Here is a 26,262-nt window from a genome sequence, read left to right as displayed (position 1 = left end):
TCTATATCCCAGACAAGTCTCTCATGCCAAAGCCAGAGCCATATAAGAAAGAGATGCAAGTCTAAAGAATATCTTGGTGGATGCAGCTGAGAAACTTTAACTCCAAGTTTCCCATGAACTCGTGGGCCTAAAAATGAAGCTCATATTCCTTGTTAGAGGTAGTGTGCTTCCCACTTCCAACTATATATATAGAAGCCTCAAATGAAATAAGCACCTTAAGGACAATGCTTGTAGGACTCCTCATGATATAAAGGAACCTCCCCTTGAGGCCAGTAGACTAAGGTCAATCTCAGCATGGCCCAAATGGAAAGTATTCTGTCTGCTAAGGGAAGAGAAGGATTATATGCTGTAAGTGCTAAAGAAATGGGCCAATCTAAACCAGAAGAAAAACAGGAGAATATGCTAGCAACTGGATGCTGAGGGTATTGGATCAGAGAGCAGAAATAAAAAATAGGAGAGTTTTTGGATATAGGGTACACTCTCCCTTAACTGCGCATTTAAGGCCCTGTTAATACCTGGAAATGGTCCAACATATTGCTGGTTGGCTCTTGGAAAAAGCAATAGTGCATATTAAATGCAACTGATGCCAGAGTTGTGTGCCAGATTATAAAGGAAGAAATTCAAAGACACAGGAAAGTAAGCAGGCCAAAGAAAATCTATTATGTAAATTCAGAAGACCCAAAAGTTGAGTGTGTTTCTCAGGAGGGCCCAGAGAATACTTTGTTTACCAATGCAATAAGAAAAAGACTTGTAATAGAGACATGGGCATAACTGAGAAGCTCCATATTGGCTGTGTTTCATAGGCAAGGGCCGAGTGTAGAAGATGAACAAAATTTAGCTTCCAATAGCCAAGAGATGACAAAGTTACAAAACAGTAAAAACAAACTATAGATGCAAGGGGGGGGGATAATCCAGGGGTGGGCTAAAGTAGGTTTACAGCTGCAATACAAATAAGTGATACAATAATAAATAAATAATAGAAGATAAACTGTGTTTCACATATTCACAACTGTAAATCTACTTCTATCCAGCCTGTAATTGCCATGGACAACAAGGTTAAAGGGTAGCCCCATGGGGATATATGGAGATGCCTCACAGGACATGGTATTCCTGGAGGCAAAAACAGGTAGAAAACCAACAAAGGTATTACATAACAACAAGAGAGCAACAATCGATGAACAAAAGACTATAGACAGCTGTCTCTGTGTAAAATAACCAGCCCAGACTTCAGATAGCATGTAAGTAGTTTCCTTAATTGTCTCCAGCTATATATTTCAAAGCAAGGCCAAAAAAGATGACATAACTTCACCTATCCAAGTTCATACAGCAAATTTGATCTTAGGTAGATCAAAGACATTAATCAAGTTTCATCTTCACCTTGTCTAGTGATGATTCCCAATCAACTGCCTCTCCTCCCAAATCCTGTTTCTTCACCTATAGCATGCCCCGTCCACATTATAGGCACTTAACAAATAACTGAAGCACTACCCATAGAAGTGTTTAAAAAAAAAACACCCTGTAAACTAACCTAATCAGATGAAAACACTAGTTGCCTTTTTGGTAATTGTTCTCCTATCCTCTGATGATTATTTCTATTATAGTACCTGAATACTTTGTGTTTCCATTACACAAAATTTTATTTGAATCTGAATGCTGTTTGCACAGTGCCTAATACATAGTCACTACTAAATAATTATTTTTTCAACGAGTAACTTTAAAAATACATTAAAACAGGACCCCCCCCCCCACAAAGAAACAGCTAAAGGTAAAGTGACTTGTTGAGGGAGGGGGCTGTGCAGTATTTGTCAGAGATTCTTTAACCTATCAACAATTTTGCAAATATTTTGTGACATTTTTCTTTGAAGAAAATAGTTAAGAGCTATAAAAAGTATTGTGAAGCATAACTGCACAATTTCATAATGAGTTTAATTTTACTTTACTTTTTAAAAGATTTTATTTTCAGAGAAAGGAGAAGGGAGGAACAAAGGCAGGAAGAGAGACATTGGTGACAGAGAAACATTAGCTAGCTGCCTCTCCCACGCCCCTAACCAGGGACCTGGCATGTGACCTGACTGAGAATCAAACCAGCAATGGTTCATAGGCCAGCGATCAATCCACTGAGCCACACCAGCCAGGGCATGAATTGTACTTTTAAATTGATGCTTTCCAGAAGAAAATGCTGATTGTTACTAAAATGCATACATGTAAAGCCCTGGCTGGTGTAGCTCAGTGGATTTAGCACGGGCCTTCGAACCAAAGCATCGCTGGTTTAATTCCCAGTCAGAGCACGTGCCTGGGTTGCAGACCATATCCCCAGTATGGGGTTTGCTAGAGGCAACCACACATTGATGTTTCACTCCCTCTCTTTCTCCCTCCCTTCCCCATTTCTCTAAAATAAATAAATACAATCTTTAAAAAAATGCATACATGTGATATGGATATTCAGTGGGAATACTTTGAAAGAATTAAAATAAACCAAATTCAGGTGTCTTGTCAAGGAGAGGTGTATTTGTATATGGCAGAGGTGAAGGCAGTAGAGAGAAGTGGTTTTGGTTTTTTTTTTCTTTTCATTTTGTTGAGACATAATTGAAAAAAAAAAACCTTCTCTTTGATGACTTTGGACAAATACATATATCATGGTACTATTAAAATTAAGCCAGTAAACTTATTAATCATTTCCAAAAATTTCCTTGTATCTCTTTATTTTTATTTCCTAAGAGAAAATGTAGTCTTGGGAGGGACACTGTTATGTACCGCTAGGAAAGGCAGTCTTGTAGGAAGACTGGCCTCCACTTGTGTACATAAGAATGGACCTTGGGGTACTCTTCCTCTTGGGAATATGCCAGGCCTTTCTTCCCCCTCATCCCTAGGCATATTTCCCCTTTGCTTTTCTCCTAAGCTCCTAGGGTCCCCCCCCCCTTTTTTTTTTGCCTTTGCAACTTGTTTCCTGAGCCTATGCAGCCCAGCTGGCTTACTTTTACTATCTCTGTAACTTTGTAAATAACTGTCTTAAAATATGAAATAAATAAATAAATAATAGGTGGGCTTTCGGCCTGGAACACCTCCTTACCAAGACATACAATGAGTCACCAATTAAAAAACATGCATAGCATAGTGGAAACAAAAGTCTAGTTAACCCTGCTCAGCAGGTCCAATATGGCATGGCTGGTTGGAGCATTGCCCTGCTTATGGAAAGGTTGCGGGTTTGATTTCCAGTCAAGGTACATACCTCAATTGCAAGTTTGATCACTGTCAGGGTGAGTACAGGAGGCAACTGATTGGTTTTTTTTCTCTCTCTAAAATCAATGCATGTATCATCAGGCGAGGATTAAAATAACTGTCTAGTTAGCTGCATTGAGAGGGCGGTGCCAATTCTGTGGGTAGACAGGCAGTAATGAACTGAATGAGGCACTGGTCTTCTTCTGGCCATATAGCGATAAATGGGATGCAGATAACCTCCTGGTCAACAAGGATGAGTTGATGAAATGGGTGAGGGTGAAATCTGAAATGGGTCCTAAATAGAGTAGAGAAACTACCTCCTGACTCTTGGCTGCCTTTATGCTCCAATGCCCACTCCCCAGCTCCCATGGTATCTTAGGGGTTAAAAATGATTTGTGAAAAAAGTAAACAAGTCCCATGCAGGACATGTCACCTGATTCAGGTTGTTTGCAGGCTTCAAAAAATAATACCTGTTTTCACTCAATGGAAAACTACCAATGACACTGCTGAAAGTGAATATGAAAATTGTAGGACAGACATTGGCATGAACCAGGGGAGACTCAAGCAGCCTGGCTAGTGCATCTCTCTGATGTTGGGGTGTTGCAGACTCAAATGTTTAGGGCTGAATAGCACAGGTAGGCATGACAGCAAGATCTCTGCGTCCCCACCAGAGGCCCTATGTTCCTGTCAGTATAGAATCAATAAGGAGGGGGTAGAATGCAGACTTTTATAGGGCTCTTAAATACTGGTGTACAAATGACAAAAACCTCAGGTCGCCAAAAAGCTAGGATTAAAATAGTGACTTTGGGTGATTTTCGGGAGGGTATAGTTAGTTACCCTTGGCAGACAAGTCTGCATGTGTTTGTGGATGGAGCTCTCTGGATCATTTCCAGTTCTGATAATCGTGGTTCTCAAAACTGAGTGAGTATCTAATAGATATTAACATTTTGGCTGTGTGAAATACTGAAAACCACCACTGCTTTACAGGGTATGAACCACAACAATGACAAATTCAAGTATAATGGGTCAACTCCATTCCTGACCAACTCCAGAGTTGCCCAATACGGTACACTGCTCAACAAAATTGTGGTAGGGAAAAGGAAATTATTCTGTTAATTTAAGACAATGCAAGCAGAGGTGCTGAGCATCACTCTATCAACATTTAACAGCCTAGCCTGGCCATTTTGTAAGGCCTCTAGAGCTTGGAGGTAGACAGAGTACCACAGGTTAAACATGAAAGTTTCAGTTTTGGCTTCAGCAGTCCCTGACATTATTACTGTCACTAGAACAGTGGCAACCTGAATGGGAAACTAGTACACTGTTACTGATCTGGCTAATGTCTTTTAATTGATCCCATTGCAAGATAAAGATCAGGACCAATGAGCATTCAACACACTGGCCTACAATATATTTTTCCTGTAGTTCTGCAGGGATACCTAAATTACTGTACAATATGTCACCAGTGGATAGAGCTTGCTCTTCAACATGCCCAAGGCCCCAAGGTCCCAAAGAAATTTTAGTCACCTGTTAGATCAATGACATTCTGATAGCAAGGCCAACCAATAAACATATGGCTACAGTGCTACACACTTAGTCAATGAAGAAACTAGCACCAGTTTGAATATAAATCCAAGTAAATAATCTATTCTAAGGTCTGGCACAAAGAACAGGTGAAATTCTCAGAAGCCATTGGGGCAGAAAGCCAAAAAAAAAAAAAAAAAAAAAAAAAGAAAGCATTCCAGAAATGATCAAACAAAAACGTAGGTGATGGCCCTCTTGGACCCTTACTCCACATAGAGTAGAGAGAAGCTTAAAAGCAGCAAGAGAAAAGCACACAGTTACCTACCAAGGAGTTTCCATAAGACAGTTAGCTGATTTCTCATTCTCAAAAGAAATCTTGTAGGCAAAAAAGGGCTGAAAAGAAGTATTCGAAGTCATAAAAGATTAGGACCTACATCCAAGATTGCTCTATCCAGCAAAGTTATCATTTAGAATGGAAGGGCAGATAAAGTGCTTCCCAGATAAGGTCAAGTTCAAGGAGTTCATCATCACTAAGCCCTTATTATATGAAATGTTATAGGGACTTAGCTAAGAAACAGAAAACGATCAAAACTATGAACAGTAAAATGACAACAAACTCACAACTATGAACTGAACCTAAAAAACAAAACAAAACCAAACAAACTAAGCAAACAACTAGATTAGGAACAGAATCACAGAAATGGAGATCACATGGAGTTGGAGGGGGGAGAAAGGGAGGAAAGGTACAGGGAATAAGAAGCATAAATGGTAGGTACAAAATAGACAGGTGGAGGTTAAGAATAGTATGAGAAATGGAGAAACCAACGAACTTATATGCACAACTCATGGACATGAACTAAGGTAGGGAAATGCTGGTGGAAGGAGGGGTTAGAGGGCTGAGGAGAGTAAAATTGAGGGAAAAAATGGGACAACTGTAATAGCATAATCAATAAAATATATTTTAAAAAACCCACAAAAACGTAGGCCACGTGGGCCTATCTGTATAATTAAAACATCATGTATTCCCCCATCTGGGTGCTCTCCTGGCCCCTTTAATCAAGGTAAAGCACAAAGCAGCCCTTTGAAACAGCAGGTTTTGGAAACTGTTCAACAAGCTGTGGCTCAAGCACAGCCTATGGGACCTTGACCTGTATTGCCTGATGAAACTGCAGGTTTCTGTATCTCTCCCTTTGCCCCACTACCAAATACACTGACTGGAATCTGTGGCAACAGGGAACTGCCAATGGGATACACTGGCTTCTTGGATTCTGCACAAATTCCCAGAAGCTGCTACCCAGTACCTTTCATTTGAATTATATTTTCTTGCTTGCTATTAGGCACCGGTGGAGATAGATCATTTTATGGCTGGAGTGCCACAAGTGACACTATAGCCTGTACTACCCATTCTCACTTGGGTGATTATGAAGCCAATCAATAAAACTGGAGATTCAACAGAGCTTGATCATCAAATGGAAACAGTACATGCAAGATTGGGCCGACCCAGAATCCCAAGGGACTAGTAGGGCCCATAAGCAGAGTCATTCACTGTAATGGTCCAAACAATCCATATGAGGTGCTCTGGCCCTTTCCTGGGGCTATCTGGGGCCCAAGAGTCAAACGCATGTCTGCTGACAGTATGGCATGGTTCACTGACAACTCTGTGAAACTAAAGGCAGATGGTGTTTGCCCCCTCCTACAGCTGTCAGCCGATCAGTGGGTGACAATCTTTTCACTGAGGCAAGATGTGGACATCTCAACCAATGGGCCAAGCTCCAAAATGAGGTGATATTGGTGTAGTCCACCCTTACCAACATGCCTTGATACCTTTTCGTCAACTCATGGCCTGTTGCCAATGGCCCAAACAACTGGTTAGGAGAATGGTAACTAAAACATTGGACAATTAAGAGATCCTCCACATGGGGAAAATAACTATGGCAGCAGTTTACTGCTTAGGAAGAAAAACATATATCCTTCATGTGGACACTCATGGAAAAGGACTTTAAAAAAAGCTAACCCACAAATGGAACTTTAGTGACTGTTGTCAATGTCCTCAAATTATCCAGATACATTTAACCAAGGACTGACACTTGCCAGAGTCTGGCAGATTAATCTCATTAAAATCCTTACCCTCCAGTCCTGGGCAGGGATGACGCCACACTACTCATTAATAGCTACTTAGGCTAGAGTATTCTTATTTTGGTCATATTTTTGGATAACCCATGGGACTTCACTCTGACTAAGGAACATCCTTCACTGCCTAAGCAAGACAACAAGGGGCATACTCCTGTGGAATGTGATGAACTTTCCATGTATCTTATCAACAACATGTCACTGAACAAATGAACAAATGAACAGCTGACTTCCAAAAGCAACTAAAGAAAGGAAACAAAGACAGCCTGCCAGAGAATTTGTACCCCACTTTAACTAGGGTTGTATGGCTGTTAATAAACAATGTACTCCTGTGCAAGAGAAACATGACATTGTGGCACATGTTGGGAAATACAAAGCTTGGATCAGGTGGGTGGGAGGGGAGCAGGAAGCTGTGTGTTTAGGCCGTGCCCATGAAATCACAATCTCAGTATACCAATCATTCTTTTTCTTTTTTCCTCTTGGAGTCCATGTCTCTGGAGTGGCTTACAGTTGCAGCTGCCTATAGAAACCTGAACAGTGCCCCTTGATGCTTATCAGAATATGATGTTTCCATATTCTGACACTTTTCAGAATATGGTAGCCATTTTCTGGGATACTACAAGGATGGGGAGATAAAACCAAGGAGTACGAGGCTGCCTGGGTCCTTCTAGTGATGCTAAGACCAACTGATCCTTCCAATCAGGTGGATGATGTAGTTTGTGCAAGATGTGACCTCCGTTCCTGGACTGGGCAACTGAAACCAAAAACCTGTGTCAAGCAACAAGGACACTGGGGGCCCACAGAAGTGGAAGCATCAATATTGGGATAGTCTGGGGTGCAAGACCAAGGCAACAAGATCCATGAGTAGATGAGTAGTAGGATTCACTTTGCTAACACCATAGGGTAGCTCATGGTACCCTTCTGGGAAGACATGGGTTTCATTCTGTTATCCAAATTCTAATACCAGGTGTAAGTACACAGACACTAGAAAAAAGGAGTCTTTAATCATGGCAGAACAGCTAAGATCATTGCCTGGCCATCCAAGGCCAACAAGACATATTACACTCACCAGTCAAAGTAGTGGTGGAAAATCAAATAACCCTCAATTACCCGCTGGCAGAACAGGGTGACATCTGTGTTATTACCAGCATTTCTTTCTGCAATCCACATCAACAATTTGAGGATCTTAAAAACTGAGTTAGTGAATATCCATGCTTAGGTGGGATGTTATCAGCTGTACAGTCTCAGCTCCCTCTTCATTCACTTTTTGCCCTCTTTAGTTGGCTTAATCCAGGCACTTGAGGTTCTTGATTGAAGACTATTCTCCAGGGATGCCTGACTGTCCTCATGGACCTGGCTCTCCTAATCACCCTTATACAGTGTTGCCTCTAGATGACACACTGCTCTATTGATACAGGGTGCAGCCAAAGGGGGCCCCCCCAGAAAAAGATTTGGAATGGTGTCCAGAATTCAAAGTGTATGGGAATGATGGAGAGACATATAAGATGTCCTCACCCCACCTCCACAGGTGTGAGTTGGGGGGGAAGGGACAGTTTTGCACAGCCACAGCCTTGCAGCTAATCCATAGCATTGTCTTTTAACATATCTATAGCCTCTGGCGGTCACTTGGATATGTTAAATGGCTGTGGCCAGGCTTGGAGCTAGGGGGATGAAGTCACTTCCCCCCAAGATGTAACTGGGGGCAGGTCCCCCCAAGTTACAGCACTTGCGTAGGGGCTTGGAGAAGATTGGCTCGAGGACATGGGATGATTACTGCCCAGACTAACGATGGCAGCCCAGTAAACTTGTATTAATACAGAATACTGGCAGGTGTAACTGATTTTGGGAGGAGTTGGAAATAGGGGTACAGAGGAAGATGGGTGCTGGGATTTAAGAGCCAGGCACGGCAGCCATGGGGAGAGAGCCACGCGGTTTCAGCAGAGTGAGGACCCCCTGTTGGTGAGGTGAAAGAGGGAGCCACGTGGTTTTGGCAGAGTGTGGAACCCCTCTTTCCCAGGTGAAAGGGAAAAACCACGCAGCTTTGCCAGAATGGAGATCCCTGCAGCCAGGTGAAGAAGACAGCCACATACTTTTGGTGGAGTGCGGACTCCTGCAGCTTTGGTAGAAGAGGCCCACGCGGCTTTGGGGTGCCCCCTTTGGCCGCGGGGCCTGAAAAGCAACAGAGACTTTGACTGGAACTAGGTACAAAGGACTCTTGCCAGTGGACTATGAGAGGGTACCACAGTACTTTGGATTAACTCGAGATCCTGCACAGTGACACAGCTGATGGTGCCAGCGGCCTGCAACACAGACGTGTGCTCTTTTCCTGATTTACGGTACCCGGAGTTGGGACAAGAGGGAAGGGAGCGCTGTGTGGGTGTAGGTGTACAACCTAAAGGACTTTGATATTTTAGTGGTGGCATTAGGCCTGAATAGCATTAAATAAACATTTTGTTTCCTTTTCACAAATCTCTGGCATTAAGAGATGTGTTTCCAATTGGCGGCGGACAGAAGGGCCCAGTAGATTTTAGTATTTTGGTTTTTGGGAGGGGCCCCTGTTGTACAGCAGTTTTGGGCATCCCTAGATGGGCCAGATATTGTATTGCCCCTCCCTCGGACCACCTCCTCTTGTTCGGTAACACTATGAGCAATCCATGTCCACATAGGTTGTTCAGGGACCCAAGTAGACCCAATTCCACAGGATTTGCTATATACTTTATCTGTTATTTTAGTGGCCAAGCAGGAGTCGGGGGGTGAACTGTTGACAAAAACAGGGGGTGAACTGTTGACAAAAACAGTTTCCTCCATGAATGAAGTCTTTCAACACCCCCCCCCCCCATAAAAATGGGCCTTGGGCCTGGAACACTCCTTAGCAAGAGATAGAGTCGTCACATCCTATACTGGGTTTATCATCTTGTATAGAAATACTTTTCCTCTTTCAGACTCAATGTATGTTCTCTTGTTTCAGCTTGTCCCACTACTAAATCTGTCCCTTGAGGAAAGAGGACAATATCTTTAGTCCTGTGTCACAAAGGGGGTACCTTCAGGTCAAGTGCTCTGTGTTGATTGCTGGGAGAGATGGCCGGCTATGGTGAATGATAACCACTACTGAAACTGATCTTGCTTTGTCCCTCTTCTGTGTAAGTAAAGAAAGCACTGTTCCATTCAGTGCTTCACTGTGTTGCATTTTCTGTGGCAGTCCCAATATCAAGACACAGTGGGCAGAAGTGTTAGAACGTCTACTTCTGGTGACAGGCAATAGATGTCATTTGCATTACATATACGGAAAAGTTTTGGGTGAACTTAAGAGGAAGAGAATCTGAAATGCTTCAACACAAAGAAGAGGAAATGAGGTAGACTAACTGAGAAAAGATGCTACCCAAGCACTAAAGAGATGTTGATATGAGAAATCAAGCATATGCAAGAAAGCAGAAGAATTTTATACATACGCTAAAAACAAAAACAGTACAGAGAACTACTGACAAACTGGGAAGGATAAAGGCAATCTAGTGTCATGAGCATTCATATACAAAGAGATTAAGATACTTAGCCCAGAACACAGAGATTATTTTATCTGTTTATAAATTAGAAGCATCATTCTATGTTACCCATAACGACAGAACTGAATTGGGTAGAAAATTTAGAAGTAAATTTTGATAACAGAAAAACAAACGATCTCTAATAACTACTTTACTTGTTAGAGATTTTCTTTACATTGGCTAAAACTTATATTATAAAACTAATATAAATTGGCAAGGTTAAAAAGCAGTTGGTCTTATTTAGGGGCATAGGCTAGGTTATAAATTCTAAAATTAATACATTACATTGTACACCTTAACTAATACAATGTTATATATCAATTTCATCTCAGTAAAACTGAAACAAATGCAACTGATAATTAAAATGTAATCTTAAAGAAAAGAATTGTTTTATAAATTCATTTGAAAAGGCACAGAATGAGTCTAAAAGGCAGAAGCCATATCCTATAAAATAAGCTGTTTCAATCAGACTAGAAGAGAAAGCAAAGGAGTATACTTCTCAGAGAAAAAAAGTATAAGATTAGAGTAGGAATAACAAAAACAAAAGTTTAGAAGGGATTACTTAATATTTACATCAAGTTCAAGAAATTGTAGGAGAGATTTATAAAGTTTTGGATGAATGGAGCTACATACTAAACCTGACAAGCTCAGGGGAGGCCTGTGTGATAGACTTATAAACTCAGAGAACTAAAGTAATCACATAGGGTGGTGAAAATTAAAAACTTTCGAACTAAAAGCAGGTCATGGTGGGCAGTCATGCGACAGAACAGAACCATCCTTGATACAAGTCAATACTTACCTTAATTGAGCCTGACTATTATTGTCTTTTTTGCACTTAAGATATCATAACTTTGGAATGTCAAATTTCCCTTTTCTGGACCTCTCAAAGCACAGGCACTGCACCAGAAGGAGAAGGCAAATCCCCTTATCGTTACTGTTATTGTGTTAATTACTGACTGTTAACTATCCTGTACCAACCTATATAAAAGAAGTAGGTGTCTATCATTTTAATTTGTATCCAACCCCAGGTATCTCCCACTTGCTTTCTCATGCCTCCCTAAATCATCACCCCTGGATTTCATGTAATCAACTTAGTCTTCTCTTTTGATTGTAATGCATATAAGGTGCAAAACTGTCATTTCCAGAAGCATTTCTCAATCCAGTGGTGACAATTCTGGCAACTGTCATCAGTTTGTCTCAAATAAACTTATAAAAATTATTACAAGTTTGAATGTTCCTTAATTTGACAAAATCGTTCTACTGAAAACATATAAGAGAAAGCTACCATTTCCTTTTTTGGCACAGAGGATTTCTACAAACACTACTGATTTTACAATGATAGTTCTTTATTTTTTGATAAATTACATCAAATTGGTATTACTCCCAGAATTTGTGATTATACATAAAGTCTGTTAAAACTGGTGATTGTTATACATATTCAGTAAATACTCTATAAGGGAGGTGGAGGGAGTAGGAAAACTGGTATGGTAGTGGTGAGGATTAAAAGTTAAGAATTTAAAATTTACTCCTAAATAATTTGTCTTGTTGGATTTAACAGTGTGTATAAGTGTAAGGACAAACTGTGTAATTCTACATTCTCTCACACTGTACTACAATTACACTGGATAAACCTGACATGAGGCAGTTAGAGAAAGGGGAAGGGAGAGAAAAAGAGGAGAAAACACCAACTAGCTGCTTCTGGCATGGCCCAACACCCAACCTGAGACCTGGTACACAACCCAGGCATGTGCCCTGACTGGGAATCAAACTGGCGACCTTTTGAATCCCAGGCTGGCACTCAACCCACCAAGCCACACAAGCCAGGGAGACATGAGGCTTTGATGGGAAGGCTCCCAATTACACAAGATCATTAAAAAAAGAAAACACAGAATCAAGCTTGGGATGTATTAATGTACAGAAAATAATTTGAATTAGCTAGGAATGATAAATATTCAGGAAAAAAATTCACTATGTACTAACTGAATTTTCTCTGAAAAGAGGTAGGGAAGAACCCCTTTTAATCATCCATTAAAAATTAACAAGTCTGGAGACGAGCAATCAACTTGAATTATCTCCCTACACTCTGAACTCTTCTCAGCAGCAAAAATGGCCTGTAAAATCCTTTTGAGATCTTTTATTATAATTTATGCAACTTTGTGTTATTCAAAATACCTTGATAATACTTTTTTAAAATTTTAATCTTTGTTGTAATTTTCCCATTAACACTTAGTCCCCTTATCCCCAGGAATCAACACACTTTTGCGCATGTCCCTGATTCCTCCTTTTTTTGCTCAATCTCTCCTGCCTTTAACAAGCCCCCCCACCCCAGCCACTAGCTGTCTCCATCTATGAGTCTGTCCCCATCATTCTTGTTAGTTCAGTTTTTTCTTTAGATTCTATACATGAGTGAAATGGTATTTACCTTTCTCTGACTGGCTTATTTCACTTAGCATAATGTTCTCCAGGCCCATCCATACTGTAGCAAAGGGTAAATTTTTCTTTTTTATGGCCAAGTGGTATTTCATTGGGTAAATCTCCCATAGCTGTTTTACAGACTCACCTACTAATGAACACTTGGGCTGCTTCTATTATCTTGGCAATTGTAAACAATGCTGTAATAAACATAGGGGTGCTTATGTTCTTTCGAAATAGGGTTTTGGGCTCCTTTGGATATATTCCTAGAAATGAAATCACTGGGTGAAAAGGCAGATCAATTTTTAATTTTTTGAGGTATGTCCACACTGCTTTCCACAGTTGGCTATACCAATCTGCATTCCCTCCAATAGTACAAAAGGGTTCCCCTATCTCCACCTCCTTGCCAGTACTTACTGTTTTTCAATTTATTGATGTTAACCATTCTAACATCAGGTATGAGAAGGTAATCTCACTGAGGTTTTAATGTGCATTTCTCTGATGATTACTGACATTGAGCATCGTTTCATATGTCTATTGGCCATCTGTATTCCTCTTTGGATAAGTGTCTATTCTGGTCCTCTGCCCATTTTCAATTTGGTTGGTTTTTTGGTGTTGAGTTCTGTACTTTATAAATTTTGGATATTACCCCTTATCCGATGTATTGGCAAATATTTCTCCCATTCTGTGTGTTGTCTCTTTATTTTCTTGATGATTTCCTTTGCTGTGCAAAAGCTAATTTGATGTAGTCTCATTTGTTTATGTTTTCTTTGCCTGGGGAGATTTATCCAATACAATATTGCTATGATCAATGTCTGAGATATTACTATTTTTTCTTCTAAGATTTTTATGGTTTCGGGTCTGACATTTAAGTCTTTGACCCATTTTAAATTTATTCTTGTGTGGTAAAAAGGTGGTCTAGTTTCATTTTTCTGCACTTACCTGTCCTATTTTCCCAACATCATTTATTGAATAAACTATCTTTACTCAAATATTTTCATTTATTTTTAGAAAGAGGGGGAGGCAGGAAATAAGAGAGGGAGAAAAACATCTATGTGTAAAAGATACTCCTGGTCCTCAACCTAGGCATGCATCCTGGGTCAGGAATTGAACCGACATTTCAGCTTGCAGGCCAGCACTCAATCCACTGAGCCACACTGGCCAGGGCTGAATATAAACTATTTTTAGCCCATTGTGTGTTTTGCTTCCTCAGTCAAATATTGACTATAAAGGTGAATGTTTATTTCTGGGCTCTCTATTCCGTTCCATTAATCTATATGTCTGTTCTTATGCCAGAGCCATGCTGTTCTGATTACAATGGCCTTGTAAAACAGTTTCACATTAGGTGGTGTGATTCCTCCAAGTTTGTTCTTCTTTCCCAGGTTCACTGTTGCTATGCAGGGACTCTGGTGGTTCGATATAAAATTTTGAAATATTTGTTCTATTTCTGTGATATATGTCACTGGAATCTTGATAGGAATTGTGTTGAATCTATAGATTGCTTTGGGTAGTATGGACATTTTAATGATGTTAATTCTTCCTATCCATGAACATGGTATGTGCTTCCACTCTTTGTATCTTCTTCAATTTCTTTCTTCAGTGTCTTTAATTTTCTCTGTACAGGTCTTTTATATACTTGGTTAGGTTTATTCCTAGGTATTTTAATTTTTTAAAGCAATTATAAATGGGATTGTTTTTTCAATTTCCCTTTCTGTTAGTTCTGCTATCGGCATATAAAAATGCAACTGACTTATATTTAAGTCTTTTATCCACCTTGAATTTATTTTTGTGTATAGTGTAAGATGGTGATTGAGTTTCATTTTTTTGCATATAGCTGTCCAGATGCCCCAGCACCATTTGTTGAAGAGGCTATTTTTACTCCATTTTATGCTTCTGCCCTCTTTATTGAATATTAATTGGCCCTACACAGCAGAAAGAAAGAAGGAGCTCCTATCCCTACCCTTCACAACAGCATGGATGGAACTGGAGAGCGTTATACACTAAGTGAAAAAAGGCAGTGAAACAAATACTATATGATCTCACCTGTAAGTGGAACCTAATTAACAAACAAACAAGAAAGCAAAATATAACCAGAGACATTGAAATAAATAATAAACTGCCCTGGCTGGTGCAGCTCAATGGACTGAACATGGGCTTGTGAATCAAAGGGTTGCTGGTTTGATTCCCAGTTGGGGCACATGTCTAGGTTGCGGGCTGGATCCCCAGTAGGGGGCGCATGAGAAGCAACCACACACTGATGTTTCTCTCTTCTTTTCCCCTCCCTTCTCTCTAAAAATAATAAAATCTAAAAAAGAAAGAAAGAAAGAATTAACTGACAGTAACCAGAAAGGAGATGGGAGATAGATAATGGGAAAAAGGGGGGGCTTATTCAAGGAACATGTACAAAGAACAAAGCCAAAGGTGTTAGGTTCAAGGGCAGGAGGCTGAGATGAAAATCGAGACAACTGTATTTTATCAACAATAAAAAAAAGTCTAACTTGTCAATTAAAAAATGCAACTGCTTTCTGTATATCAATTTTATATCCTACTACTTTTCTGAATTCATTTATCAGTTCTAGTAGTTTCTTGGTGGAATGTTTGGGGTTCTTGAAGTACAGTATAATGTCATCTGCAGATAAAGACAGTTTTACTTCTCCCTTTCCAATTTGGGTGTCTTTTATTTCTTCTTCTTCTCTGCTGCGGCTAGAACTTCCACTACTATGTTGAATCAGAGAGGTAAAAGCAGACATCAATGTCCTGTTCCTGATCTTAAGGGGAACACTTGTAGTTTTTGCCTGTTGAGTATGATGCTGGTAGTGGGTCTGCATATATGGCCTTTATTATATTTAGGTATGTTCCCTCTATTACCACTACGCTGAGAGTTTATTTATTTATTTTCATCATAAATGGCTGTTGGATTTTATCAAATGCTTTTTCTGCATTTATTGATATGATCATGTAGTTTGTATCCTTCATTATGTATATGTGGTGAATCACATTTATTGATTTGAAATTGTTTTATCAACCTTGCTTTCCCAGATAAATTCCACTTGATCATGTTGTATGATCTTTTTGATGCATTGCTATATTCAGTTTGCTAACATTTTGTTGAGGATTTTAACATCTATGTTCATCAGGAATAAAAATTGAAATTGACAAATTTCAATTGTCAAACTGACAAATTCCTAGAAACAGACTATCTTCCAAAGCTAAATCAGGAAGAATCAGAGAAATTTGAATAGACAGATTTACACGTAGTAAAATTACTATCAACAAACAAAAGCCCTGGACTGGATGGCTACACAGGTGAATTTTACCAAACATTCTGAGAACTCCTCTCCTCAAACTATTACATAAAATTCAAGAGGAGGGAAGGCTCCCAAACTCATTTTATAAGGCCAGCATTATCCTAATTCTAAAACCAGAGAAAGACACTTCAAAGAAAGAAAATCTTTGATAATACTTTAAAAAGTAAATCCTCTACAAGTTGATAATAGTAAGATAATGTCTTATAATACTACCAAATTTGCCTTAAAAATGTAAGAATATAATTGAATTAAAAATAAAGTCTTTTAATAGCTGTGACAAATTTCAACAATTGAAATAATGAACTATAACTGTGGTAGGCAGTTAGGCAGACATAAGTAGAGCAAGGACAATAGGTTAGGTACAAAATGTCATCAGGGAGGAAAGCCTTGGGTACTTAAAGGATTAAGCTGGCACCATTTGTACCATGGTGTCATTTGTCCAGCAGGCCTATGACCTTATTAAACATGACTGCCATTTTTACTCTTCTGAGTTTATATCCCTAGGACTGGAAATTACAGGAAAGCAAGATCAGAGAATGTGACTCACCACCCCCTAGATCAACAGGCAAAAGATAACAATGGAGCAAGTTACAGCTTATGTAAAATCAACCAAAACCTCCTGTGTTACACCCCCAAAAGCCCAGGGGACACACAACAGCACCCTCCCCACACCTTTTAAAATCCAATTCTAATCCAATACAAGCTCAAAGTTTCCACCCCTCAGTTCTGGTGTATCTCTCCATACCATGACCCTTCCCACTCTTAAAAAATGAGTAAAAACTCTTCTCTCTGTACTTTCTTTTCTTTGTGAATTCTTTCACAGCCTGCTTCAAGGTAGACCAACTAACACTTAGCAAAGGGGAAAACAAGAACCTCAACTCCAGGGTAGCCTTTCCTCCCTTAGGATATCAATAGTCATGTGGTTTAGACCCTCTGACCTTTAATATCTCTGGTCATGTTGTTGGGACCTTCCCCTAGCATGTTGCTGGTCATGCAGTAGATTCCCCATTGAAGGAGGAACAATGGGCCAAAGAGTGGCCTCATGCAACTCTCATTTGGACTCTTGCATTACCACTCTTTTAAGCATTAACATCTAGAAATGACATCCAGGCCTATGTAGTGTTTCAGTTCCAAGCCCAGTATAGCACCAAAACCAGACAAGTGATGTTACAGCTGCCATTAGAGACCCCTGCCCTGGTGTCAACCAAACAGTAGAGACCACAACGCTGAAGGGACGTATCTGGAAAACTGATGAACATTCTACTGGGATCCTCCCCCTGAGACCTCTAGACAAAAACACTCAAGAGAAGAACCCAGTGCTGTTCTCCCTTCCAGGAGCACAGTCATGCCTTTCCCTCCCCCCTCAGGCAAGTTACCTTTCTCTCTCTGAAGGTCCAAGGGCTCCTATTTTGCCTCTGTAACTTGTTTCTTGAGCCCACTTTTACTACCACTAACTTCTTCTACCTCCGTGACTTTTTAAATAAACTTTTTCTTAATCAGAACTGAAGTACCAAGGTTCATGAACCAAGGTCTGACTCTACTGGTCTAGCACCTGGTAACATTATTGCTGCCAACATAACAATTTAAATTGTAGCCCTGGCTAGTGTGGCTCAGTGGATTGAGGCTGGCCAACCTGGGCACCAAAGGGTCCCAGGTTGGATTTCTGGTCAGGGTACAAGTCTGGGTTGTGGGCCAGGTCCCTAATACAGGGTGTGCAAGAGGCAACCACAAATTAATATTTTTCTCAATCTTTCTCTTCTCTTCCCCTCTGTCTAAAAATAAATAAATAAATTCTTTATGAAATGAATTGTAATATTTCCATATTTGTGAATATCTGGCAGTTCAAGTTATAAAATACAAGGTAGTTTATGATAAAAATTCTAATAATTTATCACTCCTCTTGATTATTTTGAGGATTACTTATTCAAGACTCAGTAATGTGAAATTAGTCTTTAAGTCAAGTCTCTTTAAATACAAATATCATGTATTTTTAGTCAAATATCCTGGAGTCGAACAAATTTATTCAACTCTTGAGAACAAACACTCTACTGTGACGTAAGCCTAAAAAGTTTAAAACCAGAAAGCTTACTGTTTCTATTTTAACAAAAATAAAGAATGTCCTCTGATTCCAAACTAAAAAAGATTATAATTAGTTTCTTGGGATAATATGTTCTCTTAAAATTTTATATGTATCAGACTGTCCATTTTTGTTTAAAACATTACTACTAGGTAAGAAGGGTTTTCACACATGGGCTGATGTCTCATATTTGATCATGTCCATCAAGTGATTAAGTTATTCCCATGGTATTAAAAATATTGTCTAGTAATAAGACAAGCATAGCATACTATATATCAAAGCCTGGAACATAACTTACCCTGTCATGAAGAGTCCAACCCACATATTTTAGGTAACTGTCATTTAGGAAGGCATCACTATACATTTTCATCCATACTCCAATTTCTTCAATACAAATGGCTCTAATCTCAGCAATAGCATCACTAGAAGAAGAAAATAAAAAAACAAATACCTGAATAATATGACAAGTAGAATGCATTTCACATTCATTTTCAGCAAGCAATAAATATTCAAATTATTCCTAAGATGCCATTTCACATCTGTACTCTCAAAAGCCCCCCAAATACAGTATTTTCTGTTTTTTTTCTAAGGCTGTCATGGAATAAAAACTAGTGATACCAAACTGAAAAATAATGCTCTGGAAATCATCTTATTTTTAACTCATCCACATTATATTCATTAGACTAGACATTTGGAGCTTCTAAAAGTCTCACAAATATTATGAAGTCAACAAATATGCTGTTAAATCTAAGGAACTCTGTTGTTAAATCAGAGTACCAACAGTCAAATATAGAATAATACAGAACTCAAAAGTTGTTTCCCTAAATAACTGAACCTTTCTAAGTAGGCACATATGTAATGAATCGAAAGAAAATAATTTTTATGACTAAGGCACAAATGAATATATCTATCTATGAGACAACACTGCAGAAGCAAATGTTATTTGAAAATGTATGATATTTTGTAAAACCTAAAAGCTTAATGTAACTGCACAGGACAGAATAATAATTTACATTTAGTCACAATGGAAAAAAATCTTACTGACTACACTATGAAGTAAGTGGTGATAGAACAAACACCAAAAGTAAGGTTTCTGGCTCATACCCATACAGCTTTTCACCTCACACTACAAGCACCCAATATAACAATTTGAAATTTTCCTATTCTCAAATCTGTGAATCATGACCAACTATGATGTTAATATTTTTACCTTACCTTTTAATAGGTTATTAGCTCCAGCTAAAAGAAAAATATTAAATGCAATAAAGTGAATCCTAACTTTCTTTTGTAGATTGATCTTTTGTAGATTGATAATTCAAGGATTTTGATTTATCTAATGCATGAGTAACTTATAATTTAAGATAATTTGTAATTATTCAAATACAAAGCAATCATCTCTCAATTAATTAATCTGGCAATAATTTACTGGTAGCTGGAATTTTAATGTTAACTAAGGAACTTTCTTAGTTGCTCTTTTGTAACAAGATGGGTGCTGGTGGCATTCTAATATTTCACTTTCGGCTCTAATAAATCACAGACCCTTGTAAGTCCCTGTGTCTACTAAACAATAAAAAAGAGAGAAGCTTTCTCTTTCAGAGCCACACTACTAATCATAATCTTTGTTTTCCTATATTATTTTTGTTTGTTAATACCTTTTTCTAATGGAGAGATTCTATAGCATAGAGGCTTATGGTACAGAGTCTGGAGTGGTAGAGAATCTGGAGCAAAACATCCTGAGCTCAAATTCTGGCTCTACTATTTACTAGCTGTGTGGCTTTAGACAAGTTACATTGCTCTTTCTTAAATTTCAACATCTGTAACACAGGGATAGTAATTGTACCTGGAGTTCACAGAGTTACGGTAAGAATGAAATGACTTAATAAAAGGAAAATGTGCCTGGCGCCTACTAAACCTTCCATAAATGTTTACTATCATAATCTTTTAAATGCCATCAATCTAGTTATTTACAGACAATAGTGTACAAAAAGTAGCTTTACTACAAATGTGAAAGAATGTTCCTAGGCCTTCATAATATTGAACATAAATAGCTCAAGGTCATTTTTTAATAAATATAAAAATTTCAAATATAAAAGTTAGAGAGACAAGATAATAAAAATATTTCAACTGTAATATTTTTTAATTCTCAACTTAAAAGAACTAAAATATTATAGTTAAAACCTTCTATATACACTTCCTGACATACTGCCCTCCCTGAGTATAACTGACTACCCTTGCTTCAATGACTATCAGTCCCATCTGCATCATCAGGCTTTAACTTTTGATCTCTTGTTTTATGTATTTTTTTATTGTTTTTTAAAAATATATTTTATTGGTTACACTATTATAGTTGTCCTATTGCCCCACTTCATTGCCCTCCACCCTGCACATCCCTCCCCCACCATTCCCCCCCTTTCGTTTATGTCCATGTGTCACAAGTTCTTTAGATTCTATAGTTCCCATACTATTCTTGCCCTCCCCCTGTCTATTTTCTACCTACCATCTATGCTACTTATTCTCTGTATCTTCTACCCCCTTCTCCTCCTCCTACTCCCCTGTTATTAACCCTTCATGTGATCTCCATTTCTGCTCCTGATCTAGCTGTCCTCTTAATTTACTTTTGTTTTAGGTGTGGTTATTAATAACTGTGAGTTTGTTGTCCTTTCACTGTTCATCTTTTTTATCTTCTTTTTCTTAGATAAGTCCCTTTAACATTTCATATAATAAGGGTTTGGTGATGATGAACTCCTTGAATTTGATCTTATCTGAGAAGCACTTTACCTGTCCTTCCATTCCAAATGAAAGTTTTGCTGGATAAAGCAATCTTGAATGTAGGTCCTTGCCTTTCACGACCTGGAATACTTCTTTCCAGCCCCTTCTTGCCTGTAGGGTCTCTTTTGAGAAATCCGCTGACAGTCTGATGGGAACTCCTTTGTAGGTGACTGTCCCCTTATCTCTTGCTGCTTCTAGGATTCTCTTCTTCATTTTAATCTTGGCTGATGTAATGATGATGTGCCTTGGTATGTTCCTTCTTGGGTACACGTACTTTGGGACTCTATGAGCTTCCTGGATTCCCTGGAAGTATATTTCCTTTGCCAGACTGGGGAAGTTCTCCTTTATTATTTGTTCAAATAAGTTTTCCACTCATGGCTATTCCTCTTCCCCTTCTGGTACCCCTATAGTTCAGATGTTGGAGCGTTTAAAGACGTCCTGAAGGTTCCTAAGCCTCTCCTCATTTTTTTGAATTCTTGTTTCTTCATCCTTTTCTATTTGGTCATTTTTTTCTTCCTTCTGGTCCACTCCCTTGACTTGAGTCCCAGTTTCCTTTCCATCACTACTGGTTTCCTGTGCATTTCCCTTCATTTCGATTAGTTTAGCCTTCATTTGTTCCTCTAATTTGTGACTAAAATCAACCAATTCTGTGAGCATCCTGATCACCGGTGTTTTGAATTGTACATCTGAAACGTTAGCTATCTCTTGGTCACTTAGATTTATTGGCTCTGGGGCTTTGAGCTGTTCTTGAGCCATAATGTTTTGGTCTGCTGGCACCTGTTATGTATGAGGGGTGGAGCCCTAGGTGTTCACCAGGGCAAGGCAACCCAGGTCCCTGGATTGTGACACTGTATTTGGGGGCAGGGTCAGAGAGGGCCAATGGTGTTCCACTCTCTCAGATTTCTGTCCCCTCTGCTGCTTCCCACAAGCAAATTGGGCCCCCCTGGTGCTAGTTCCCAGGTGTGGGCTTGTGCTCCCTCCAGGACCCTGTGGGTCTCTCCAATGAACTTTCTGTGAGCCTGGGAGTTTCTCCTGGCACCTCGACCCCAAAAGTCTTTCCAATTGGTGCTTTCAGGCTCTAATTCCCATTGCTGGGGCTCTAGCCTCAGCAGCCTGTCTCATTGCTCGCTCCTTTGCTTGGTTTGTCTGCACGTGAATGTGTGACCATGGTCAGCCAGCCACCTTGCGCCCTCACTGGGCCCACCCATTGCCACCCCACACCTGGGATCTGCCAACTGCTGCCTGTACTTCTGCACTCCTGAGCTGCTGGTCCGTCCAGCTGATCTTTCCTGCCCGACCCTGCTCAGCCGCTGACTCCGCCTCTCTTACCTGTCTGGATGAAGGGTTCGTTGTTGTTGGACTTCCGTACAGTTACATTTTCTGTATTTTGGCTGCGTTTTTGTAACTAAAACTTTGTTGTCTTTCAACTTGTTTGTGCGAGGAGGCACAGTGTTTCCACCTATGCCTCCATCTTGGCCAGAAGTCCTTGTTTTACGTATTTTGAAACTGTTCATATTTAATATCCTGAAGGTACCCTCTCCAATTTTTTCTCAAAAATCATATTATAACACTTATACATACTGATTCACATAGCTCCAGTTCCAATATATTAATTTTAACTGATTTTACAGTGTTCCTTTCTATAAATATTTTACAAACAATTTATACATTCTCTAGATTTCCTTTCTTAACAATGAATGCCATGACCATTCTTGTATTCGCCTCCTTGTGCACATGTGTAACAGTTTCCCTATGGTAGTGCTTTCAAACAGTGCACATGATGAAGTAAATTTCTTGACTGATAAGAAAAACATCAAAGTATTTAGGATAGAAAATACTAAAACGCTTAACTTGTATAAAGGCAATTAAGTATTCTTTTCTTGGAATGCTGTTTCCCTGATGTAGGACATGTTCAAATGAAGTCAGTAAGACATTGTTTTTATAGTACCTAGAAGATAAATTACTAGGTGACAGAGAGTACACATTTTCAGTTTTATTAGTATTAACCAATTTTTCCATGAATCAGTGCTTCTCACATGCTTGCTTGTCACTTGGAATTGTTCTACTATTTAATATGGATTTCCACCTTTGTAAGCCACAAATGGATATAATTTTTTTTCTCTACTGGGCTGTCCAAATAAAAACACAATCCAAAAAACAACACAATCACTAAATACCCAAATAATAGGATTTTTTCAGCTTTCTCAATCTTACTAAGTAGTCATGTCTCAGGGATCAGGGTGCTTTTATTCTCTGCTGTATTACTTTATAAAAACAAAGAAGAAAAAACCAAACAGAAACAAAAAAACCCCATCAAAACTAAAAAAACCAGGCTGCATTTTTTATCACATAATTTTAGGAAAGCAGACTGAGGACAAGATGAATAGGTATGGTATGCTATTTAAAACTATAATGATGACTAAGTATAGTAACTTCATATGTACAAAGCTCATTCTTCCACTCATTACCATTGGCATTAATATTACCAATGGTATTGAAATTATGGATGGCTAATTCCTAACATAAAAATTTAGCTTTATTTCAGTAAGGAAATCTTATTCAAAATATTTTTATAAGAATCTCTAAGTCTAATTCTAATTTCTAATACTATTAGACTGCTAAAAGCTTTGTTAACCTCTGGGAGCTAATATCCTGTTTAAGTAGATAAACTATAAAATAAAAATGCAGCATGTTTCTAAATATTCCTTGATTTAATTACAATATAACTTTTGATTTTACAGATATTTTTCTTATGCAGTGAAGTCCTCAAACCCTAGAAAAGAAGAAACCCTTGATCTTCATATATAATTTCTTTTTGACACTTTATTTCTATTTCCAACAGCCTCATTCCACTTAAAAAAGGTAATGTTTAGATATAGGTGCTAGGAGTTTCCAATGCAAAGATTTAAGTAGAAGGTAAAAAAGTAAGACAAGAGGGAATGTTTAAGACAATCATAACATGAATTAATTTTTATAGCATTCTGATACTAAAGACTCAAACAACTAAAAATAAAGTCAGGATACACTTTACCTGAAAATTCAAAGAAATAAAAATAGAACTAGAGAAGTATAATTTTGGCACGAAATTCTTTAACTCCATTTAACAGCATAAAAAATAATTATGTTCATTTTTATGAACATAAAAATGAATCTAATTTACTGATCCTCACAGTTATTGTCTTTTTTGGGAGACAAGAACCTTAATATCTAGACTTAAGTTTTTGTTTTGAATTACTTTGTTGGCAGATGGAATTCAAATATTTTCTGCTTAAAACAGAAAGAAATTTAACTGTAACGAATCTTAATTAAATGTTTCTCATACTAACCTTAAAGGTGCTTTCCTAATAAGAAAGTTAATAAATTAAAATGACTACAATATTAATTTCAGAGAATAACTCTGGGCTAATATGGCTGATTTCACAAATACAATTATCTCTCCCATATAAAACATCTCATGAGAGTTCCAAAGTGAGAAATAATTATAAGCCTCAAGAAGATCCACTAATCTAAATTGTAGCACAACAATGAATTCATATCTCAACCAATTCTGTCACTAATATTTGGCTAAAAAAATTACATTTTCCAAAATACAAAAACTACAGAGAATTTTTTTTAATAGTCTAGGGGAGAAAGAAATACCTTAAGGAGTTACTTGAAAGTCATGCTACCCTTTATTAGATTGTGAACAAGAACTTGAGAACAGAAATTATAACCTAAAGATGAATAAAATAAATATTATCTTAGAGAGTGCTAAATGTTAGTATAGAGAAGTACAAGGAACAAACAAGCATGTAAATGATGGAGGAGACTAAAAGGGGTCAAAAAAGTCTTTTGAGAGGCAGTAACGTTTAAGTGCAGACCTGAAGAGCTGATTAACATTCCTGTTTGCTAATTAAATCTATATAGTTCAGCATTATTTCAGAATGATTAGTTATTTTAAATACATCAGCAATTTTATACATTCATAAAACTATAAGTATTTTTTGTCTCATTTTTGTTGCAGTATCGATTAGTGACAACAGTATAAAAGTACATGGAAAGGCACACATAGGGTTTCACACAGAGCAGCTGATACAGCTGTTACCATATATAACACCTTAGTTTTCTTATTAAGTAAGATTCAAACCTGAATGTCAAACATACATAAAACTCAAAGAAAAATCTTTCATTAGTATTTATATTTTAACTATCAACCTGACACACAGGTTAGGTCAAAGATAAAATGTAAGGGAACAAAAAGATTAAAAGAATAAAAGGACAATTTGCTTATGATACATCATTTAATGGACTTGTATAAGAGTTCTGAAAACATGATTGTGAAATGTTTCCCTGTAGTGTAAACAAATGAAAATTCAACTAGAAAATAAAAGACATATACTTTTCATCTACAAAAAACTGTTGAAATCCTTCCTGTTATCTCTTCCTCCACTAAGTTGTTTTTACAGCCTTAAAACTGTTTAATTATAGTCTTTTGTTTTTGGCTGCTATTAAGATTTTCTCATGATCTTTAATGATTTACATTTTGACTACGTATATATGTGGAAATTTTTCCTTGACTTATTCGACATTCATTATAACTCTTTTCAATCTAAAAACTGTTTTTGAAACTAAATTTGTAAAATTTCAGTTATCTCATTAATACTTGTTTCCAATACTTCTTTTAATTTCAAATCTCTATGAAACCTTCACACAATCCCCCATGTATCAGAAATGTTATTCCTTACTTTCTATCCCTTATACTGTGCCTGGGTAAATTAGATGATATTATATTCTAATTTACTAATTGTCTATTCAATAGTACAAAGTATGAGGTATAACCAGAAAAAGTCCAGCCACTGTTAATATAACAAAAACAGTTTACACCACATCAATGTAACTTGGCAGCCAAGGAGAGTGGATTGGAATGCATGTGTGTGAACAATGACAACTTCACTGTACTAGTCAGTGGGGTGGTAGAAGCCATTGAGTGAGCATGTGTACTGTGTGGCTGTCATAGTCAAAATGACTGAGTAGAGCAAGGATTTTGCATTAAGCTTGACGATTCCTCCATGGAAAGTATTCAAATGATTCAGAAGGCCACAGAGCTATGGGGAACTGGTGATTGGCTGCTTCATCATAACAACACACCCACTTATGCATCACATCTCTTACAGGGTTTTTTGAAGAAACATCAAACCATCCAAGTGACTCAGCTCCCCTACAGCCCAGATTTGGTGCCCTGCAACTTCTGCCTTTGAAAGGGAATAGATTTTAGACCCTTGATGAGATTCAGGAAAATACAACGGGG

The 26,262-nt window shown here is 38.2% G+C and overlaps 1 protein-coding gene across 3 annotated transcripts in view; it reads right to left on the bottom strand.

The window, feature by feature from the left end:
• Positions 1–26,262, bottom strand: part of STAG1 (stromal antigen 1) — a 388,204-nt gene that overhangs the window by 120,622 nt on the left and 241,320 nt on the right. For all 3 annotated transcript variants that reach the window (XM_053669339.1, XM_053669338.1, XM_053669340.1), the window contains one exon: positions 18,505–18,628. In XM_053669339.1, coding sequence (XP_053525314.1) covers positions 18,505–18,628 — 124 coding nt within the window. The remainder of the gene's footprint in view (positions 1–18,504; positions 18,629–26,262) is intronic.

Source organism: Artibeus jamaicensis, unplaced genomic scaffold (genome assembly GCF_021234435.1).
Source record: "Artibeus jamaicensis isolate MK-2021 breed Jamaican fruit bat unplaced genomic scaffold, CSHL_Jam_final contig_519, whole genome shotgun sequence".
NCBI classification, from domain to species: Eukaryota; Metazoa; Chordata; class Mammalia; order Chiroptera; family Phyllostomidae; genus Artibeus; species Artibeus jamaicensis.
The sequence above is the reverse complement of the archived record's forward strand: the minus strand, read 5'-3'. Positions and strand labels throughout refer to the sequence as shown.